Source organism: Achroia grisella, unplaced genomic scaffold (genome assembly GCF_030625045.1).
Source record: "Achroia grisella isolate CSIRO2021 unplaced genomic scaffold, CSIRO_AGI_Agris_v1 utg509, whole genome shotgun sequence".
NCBI lineage: Eukaryota > Metazoa > Arthropoda > Insecta > Lepidoptera > Pyralidae > Achroia > Achroia grisella.
The window spans coordinates 3861485-3869766 of record NW_026712902.1 but is presented as its reverse complement, the minus strand read 5'-3'; the positions used below and the strand labels follow the sequence as shown (position 1 = coordinate 3869766).

The following is an 8282-nucleotide window of genomic DNA, read 5'->3' as shown; positions in this document are numbered from 1 at the left end:
TTAAGCCTATGTGTTATTGTAATGTACAAGCTTTATTAGTATAAAATTCAGAAAGAGTAACAAACATCCATCCATACTCACAAACCTTCGTGTTTATATTGTTACTAGGTGTGCCTGCGGTTTTACCCACGTTTAATTTCAATATAAAATGCCTATATATTATTCTGATGTATAAGCTACATTATTGTAAAGTTTCATTAAAATCTATTCATTAGTTTTTGCGTGAAAGAGTAACATCATCCATCCATACTCACAAACTTTCCCGTTTATAATGAGTAAGATTACTGTGATTTAAAATATATAAAATGTTTAATTTCAGTTGAATGGTCATCGCGCGCGGACTTTTCTAACGTGTGTGGTAGTTGTGACGTGGCCGCCACCGGCGCCAACAGCGGCACCAGGGTGCTGGCGGCCGGCCTCACCAGGGGCCGCCGGTACTTCTTCAGAGCCTCCGCCGGGAACATCAAGGGCTGGGGGCCGTTTACGGTTTCCGTGCCAAGGAGCGTTGTGCCCAGTAGTGAGTGTTCATATTATTTATTCATATTGGTATATACTATATCTATATTGTATAGGTACAATTATTTTTACCCTTTACAGAGTACCATTTTTTTATCATGTGGGAAAATCTTCACATACATGTTCAGCCGAAAGGAAACGAGAGAGAAAGATTCCATTATTGAAATGATTAATCACTACACTACATATTGTAGCTACGCGCAGCTGATGCAGAAGTTAAAGGGTTGTTGACCCTGCTTTGGCTGTTTGATGGGCATATCTCTAAAACTACCAATCACATTTGAAAATCCTTTTTCCATTATATCAAATAAATCCGATAGGATTTATAATAAACTAATCATAAAAAAAATATAATGTTGTATGAATAATTCCATTCATTTTCTAAATCACGTCGCCAAAATCAAAACCCAGATCATTCATTACTCGAATCATGATTTCAAAAATTGACGTATGTAACTGGCAAGTGTCCTCAATAAATGATCTTAACTTTGACTTTTTCGCCAGGCTGGCGTGATGTATCAAGCAGAGCTATACGCGGTGAAAGCGGTGGAGCGGCCGCAGCGCTGGAAGCGCTCGCAAGCGCTGCAGCGGGCGCCCGCTCACGGCCACCGGCGCCTCCGCCCCGCGCCTCCCGCAAGAAGACCGCCACTATACGACAGCTGTTTACAGCGGCTAGCAAGTTCCAGAAGAATCTACGGAGGTAATTATTATTTATATTATTTTTCACTATAGGTACTGTTTCTGCACCCCTCGGAACTCGTTATTTCTTCTTTGTTGACGGCCTCGGTGTTGAATCATCCCGTTTTACTTCAGGTTGTTGCGAGTTCGATAATTTGCACGGTACAACCATTTGTATTCGTGAGTATAAACAATCATACTCATAAATACAATTGTTTGTACTGTGCCAGAAGCCGAATCCGCGACCATGGCGAGTAAAGCGGTGTGTTAAATCGCTAGACCACCGAGGCCGTCAATAATAAGAAAAATAAAATAGAATAATACTTAAAAAAAATACAAAGCAAAACAATATAGTATCTAGGTACAAAAGGCGGTCATATCGCTTAAGCGATTTCTTCCAGACAACATTTGGGTAGAGGAGAAAAGACAAAAGGTGGTGGATGGCGCAAGTTGGCATGAATAAACATAAATTAAACAGTTATAAATTAATAATTATATTATAAAAAAAAACTAATACTTTCAGAGGTGTATACTTGGCGTGCATTCTGTACCATGAAGACAAGGTGCTGGTGACTAGCGAGGAGTTCCTGCCTGTTATCGAAGTGGATGAGACCTACCCGACTTGCATCTATGCTGACTTCCATTGGCTAATGAAGGTACTAAGATCTACAGACAGTTCTGATGTAGCAATTTGTTGAAATAGAAATAATCATAGACTACCCACTCCCTCTCTCTCTCTCACAAACACACATACACATACACATACACTCACAAACACAATGCTTTTTTTTGCTTACATATCAAATGCAGGAATAAGCTCTTTTTGTTTTGTTTTAAGTTCAATTCTCTTTGTTTTTGGTAAATTTAAATGTATTGAAAATTTTATTAGAATAACGTGATATGGGCAAATTCATGTATATTTTGGAATTATATAAACTCGATGGAGGGCGTCGATATTCGGAACACAGTTTTATACTTCTGTGAATGTCATCCTTCCTTCAATAAATTGGTACACATGTTTCTATTTTAAAGAAATAAATAAAATCTTTATTCAAATAAAGGTATTCAAATATAAAATATATACACATATTATAAACGTATACATTACGTATAATACACGCTATGTAATGACTAAACTTGCGCTTAATTCCAGGTGTCATGTTGTTGGGATGATGTGAAAGGTCTTCGAGCGGATATGGAGAAACACACGTCTTCCTCTATACACTTCAGATTGAAATTACTCACAGCAGCTGCGCAGATGCAGTCCGCTCTCTGCATACAAGACTTAGGTTCGTATATCTGTACATCATATTTTTATGTAACTGGAATATTAAAGGACCTGACGACCGAACTGATGGATAATGAAAATTGTCACCTATCATATTATTATTTTCTATATGTTTTAGTCCTTTAATATACCTATAAAGGACTTATTTAGGATCAAAAACGGGTTTACAATTAGAAAACTTGTAACTTTTTTACATTTACTATGTACTATGTTATAGTAAACCCAACATGCATGATCACAGATTATATTTAAGTATTGAGATATATGAGTCTTATATAATATATAAGACTAAGTACTTCAATTAAACGCATACAAACTAATATATTTTGTATTACTCATGGACTTATAACAAGCGTGTCATTTCGGGACCAAAATGTCTATCATTTGTAAATATCTAAAATATAAATATATATATAAAGCCACGACTGGTGTAATCTCTTCAGATCTCTCTTTCCTACTGCTGCCCGTACCAGACAATACATAAATAACATCTTCTTACGTTTATCAGGACAATTATATCACAAGCCACTGCGCGATTCACACGGAACGGTTGTGATATCTGTGGTGACGAGTGTCAAATCGGCCAAGTGTGTGTCGGCGCTGAACTCGCGGTGGGCGGCTGTGAACAGGCTGCGGCGACGCGTACTCAGCGACGACAACACCATGGGGGAGCTGCTGATGGCGTCCGTGCACGATCAGATCGCCTACCATCAGGTATATTGAGTAATATATAACGAGGGTAGTTCCTCTATCTGGGATACCTCGTCATCAGAACCCATGTTGATGGTGTAGGCACGAAATAATAGTCTTGATTTAAAGTATAATAGTCTATTAACTCACTCCCGATAACAAAATAATAAATTTAACAACGATCAGCCAGATGCAAACGGATTAGTCAGGGAAACGCGGCAAGTTCGGTACAGAGTGCGAAAATTCGCGCTGTTCAAAAGAGTTTCGTAATTGCCGTTAAAACTGCTTTACCCTGTACCGATCACCCAAGTTTTTTTCCAACAACGATAATAGATGGCGCTATTCTAGTAGAAACTAATCAATTGAGCCTCTTTGTTGATTCTGACATATATTAAATAAATATATTGAAGACATATTAGTAAATATATCTTACTAGTGTTATAAACGCGAAAATTTATGAGTATATATATACGAAAACAACTAAACTGATTTTGACCAAACTTTACAATAATATAGTTTATACATCACATAACACATAGGCTATAATTTAAATACATATCAAGTAAGTGTGATGATGATGATAATGACACAAAGAGTCAGTTAGTTATTAAATATATATATATTATTTGACTGTATTTCTTTGTTTTTATATGTTACTATAAATTATTAAATTGCGTCGCCTCAATATCTCTAATCAATGCGACGATCAGTAAAGAATGCCATCAGGCGTTTTCTAAATATATTGAGAACATATTGATACTTATCTATATATGATTAAAATTTTAATTACCACTTCCTCCTTCCCACAGTGATAATAGTCCATAGAATCTGTATATAAAATCACTCTGAATACTACATTAAAATTTGTTGCGTAATTCAAAAGGTATAAGCGGCGATATTTTATATATATGGTATATATATACATGTATAAAGAAAAATGTATATATACAAGAAGTCTTTCCTTTATACATTTTATATGTATATTTTATTACTTTACATTCTGGTATACCTTTCCATTCATAAATCATTTCTCTCAGATAGGAAGTAGTTATGTTTATGTATAATATTGAAATATTATTATTATTGTATCAGGTGTCTCGAGTTCAGCTGCCCCGAGGGTTGTACCTGGGTTATCTAAAGCTGCAGTCGTCTGTGGAAGTGGTACGAATAGTGGCGCCCGCTCGCACCCCCAACGTGCCGCCGCACACAAGGGTGCGAGACAACCCGCACATCTCTGCGTAAGTTATCTCTAACTGCCAACCATCTTAACTAATTTGATTGCCTCGGTGCTCTGCGGTCACACCGCCTTACTTCCGAAGGTCGCGGGCTGAATTCCTCACACAGCACAAACATTTGTATTCATGAGTTTGTTTGTATCGGTCTGGATGTTTTCTATGTATAATATGTATGTATTTATGATAAAAAATATCTATATATTTGTATCAGTTATCTAGTGCCCACAACACAAGCTTTAGCTAGCTTAACTTGGGTTTAGATGGCCCTATGTGAATTGTCCTGAGATAATAATAATTATTATCATTTTTGTATTATAAACGCGGACGTATGTGACTGTTGAGTTATGGTTGGATGTTTGTTACTCTTTCACGCAAAAACTACTGAATGGATTTTAATGAACCTTTACAATAATGTAGTTTGTACATCAGAATATACATTGGCTATAAATTTCGTGCGGATGAAACCGCGGGCACAGCTAGTATGTAATAATAATAATGACCGTAGATAAATCACACAGCGCCATCTAGTTCTAAGTAGGGCTTATGTTACGGGTACTAGACAACAGACAGAAATATTATACCTACTTAAATATTTTACAGCTCTTTTACAGCGAAGAATGGGATTACCTAAGAAACCAATCTGGCAAAGTGTACAGTGAAGAAGTTCAGCCAAGAAACAGTCTTGTACCGATCAGCGACAGTCCGGAGAAACCGTCAGAATCTCAAGAAATGTTCCTAGACCAGATCGCGTCTGCAGCACGACGACTCTTCAAGGAAATGGAGATCCCCATCGAATGTGTTATCGCCCACCGAATATATGATCTCGAAGTCATAGAACTTAATAACGATGTCAGTTTCGTAATGATATGTCCACCAGCAGAACAAGCCTGCTCAGTGCCTGGTCAAAAAGAAATACTCCTACAAAAAGGCGATTTGCTCAGCCTACCCATCCAGGCATTCGAAATGATACACCTGCAGACGTACCATACGAATATCCTAAACAAATACTCCAAACTTAGTTGTATATTAGAATTAGACGTAGCCTTAGCCGCCCATTCCCATAGAGAGGCATTCTCTTGCACAGAAATGCAAACAGCCAAAGAACGATTGAGTAAATTAGAAGACCTTCAAAATAATCTTAACACAGTGTGGAAAGCAGAACGGTGGCTTATGGATTTAATAGGCTTCGCGAGGGATAAAGATAAAGCGGTGTCAAGTTCTGGTATACTCCTGAAATATATACTCGATAAGACGGCGTCACAATTAAACAAAGAATATCCTGATAGTAGCGATACCAATTACACAGATTCCAACTTGAAAGTAGACTTCCTTCAAATACCTGCGAGAGATGGCAAAATAACCAAATTGTCACCTGGACGAGGGTCGTGGCCTGGACCAGCTGGCAACGGGAACCATGCGAATTTACACCCAGAATTTAGTAAATCTGAACAGCAACTAAGTTTGGCACCCCGACAGACATCTGTATCAACACTTAACCTAACTAGTTCGCAATATTTGAATGCTGAAAATCAATATTCGAGTAGAAAAAGCAGTGCTGATTCTCAATTCACCCAATCGAGTCCTATGAGCAATAATTACGTGAGCAGCAATTCGCAGTTTGACATAAAATCTAATGCATCTCATACTAGTAATCGTTTACCACCTTCTCGGAGTGAAGACACCTTAGTGCTACAAAACGAAAATGTGGAGCAAAAACCTCGTCCACACAGTATTAATACTAGCGTATCAAACACCTCAAGTCCCCTACTGACAGTGAAAGGTTACTATCCAGGGAGCATGATAAGTATGAGAGCCTCCAAATGCAACGTCTCCGAATCCGCCCAGAGTCTGTCGAGTGACTCAGAAAGCCAAAGCTGTCCAATAACATCAGTTCCATTAAAAATCCGTCCGCAGGGAAAGCATTATAGGACTTCGTGTATGTAACGTAATCGCGTCCAAGAGCATGACCAATGTGAAATCATCCGACGTCGATTACACGGATACTGGTCAAGAAATGTACCCAAAAACAAATTTATGTGTGAAGCGACAACCATTGTTGGAGACCCAAGAAGACGTCGAATATAACAATAAGGTTCCTAAGACTGATGAGAGGAGTGACAGCGAAGAACATGTTAATCCAGCTTCAGATCAACGACCTCCTGACCAACCAGGTATATTGCAGGTGAGATATTTCATCTACTAATAGAAATAGAAATAAACTTAATATAAGCACTTTATAGTCAAGTTTTTTTATTCTAACCCTTATTTGGAATCTAGATTCATCACAAGAAGAATAAGCAAGAACCTTGTCTGTTGCTCTTTTAAATAAATATTGATTTAATTAACAACAAGGATTAGGCATGCGACAATCAACACAGAAACCGCTACGCACTTAATCTCTGTTCAATCAGATAACATTGTCAGCGCTATGAATTTTAAGTTAGTTATTTTCTACAAAAACATTATTATCATTTATAAATTCTTCAATTTTGTAATAAGCATTTTTTGCAAAGAAAATATTTTATAACATATTTGATTTTTTTATTGGCAAATTGAGTACAGACTCTGGGAGTTTGTTGTAAAACCTTACGCAATTTCCATAAAACGAATTACTAACTTTCGTCAAACGGCACTTAGGTAAAACTAGTTTGTTGACATTACGTAAGCTTTTATTAGTGAAAGTACCTACAATTTTTTTCTGGCATACATAATATTTTCGTAGATGTATTGTGAAGCAACGTTGAATATTTGATTCTTTAAAACATTCACGCAAAGATAATAATAAAAAAACTAAACATTTATAAAAGCGTAGTATGAAGAACGTAAAGTATGAAGGCATGTATATCCTCATACTCCTTATTTTAATTTTGCTCTAGATTCATTCCTAAAAAGGATCCTTAATGTACTAGATACTAGTAATATGATACCACTTTATTAGACTTGTATTAAAAAATATGTTGTAATGTCCCAGTACTATTTTATGTTACAAATTAATAATACTACAGAAGAACATGAAATGATAAACAAAACGTTATTTATTTCCAGGTTTACGCTGCATATGAAACTGGTTTAGCGGCTGGTACATCACTGAAACTACATGTGACGCCTCGTACGTCAGCCCGTGAAGTTATCGACTTAGTTGTGAAACAACTCAACATGGCTGCCGTGTTAAAAGGAAAAGCGGGCCCAGTATATGGCCCTGAGAAACTTCAAGATTTCTGTCTGGTCGCCGTCATCGGCGCGAGGGAACGGTGTCTTAGAGATGATTTTAGACCGCTTCAATTACAAAACCCATGGCGAAAAGGGCGTTTATATGTGAGGCTCAAACACGATGTCCTAGCGGCTTTACAACATTCAGCTAAACAACCAGCTTACATATAGACTTATGAGTGTGTTGTGAATTAGTTATGTACAGGATATATCGTTGTTTTCATTAGATAGAAACTATAAATTGATACTATACGAGTATATTATTTTGGTGCCAATTCTAATTATGTTGATGCTTTAAATAGTTAAGTCTTAAGTTGTGAGTAATTAATAGAGAATAATGAAAGTAAAACAGAATTTATGGTGCTTCTCATTGTAAAATATGTCGCTTATGTATGCAAAGAGAGAAATTTAAAGAGAAGATATTGAACGATTTTCGTAAACGTTATCTAGATATTTTATTAGCCTTACTGTAATAGTTTTTATCCAGTCTAGATGGACTCAAATTCTTGTCGTTCTATATTAGGTAGGCAATTACCTAATCTATCTAATAGTCTATAAGTAGCGTTGTGGAAAGTAGTCTTGTTCAAAATAGTTCGCGACATTGAGCGCTCTATTTATTTCTCAGATCTTCCGCCAGCTAGTTCGTTCCTTCCCTACTTCAGTCT

General features: G+C 36.9%; 1 protein-coding gene across 1 annotated transcript; it reads left to right on the top strand.

Moving 5' to 3' along the window:
• Window positions 1-319: 319 nt before the first annotated feature.
• Window positions 320-8282, top strand: LOC131846278 (ankyrin repeat and fibronectin type-III domain-containing protein 1-like; the record flags this gene model as incomplete). The annotated part of the gene is given in 9 exon segments (XM_059195540.1): window positions 320-517; window positions 1021-1216; window positions 1718-1850; window positions 2348-2483; window positions 2991-3196; window positions 4265-4410; window positions 5019-6342; window positions 6344-6589; window positions 7453-8282. Coding segments are annotated over 9 exon segments (2921 nt in total), but the record flags the coding sequence as incomplete, so codon positions are not given.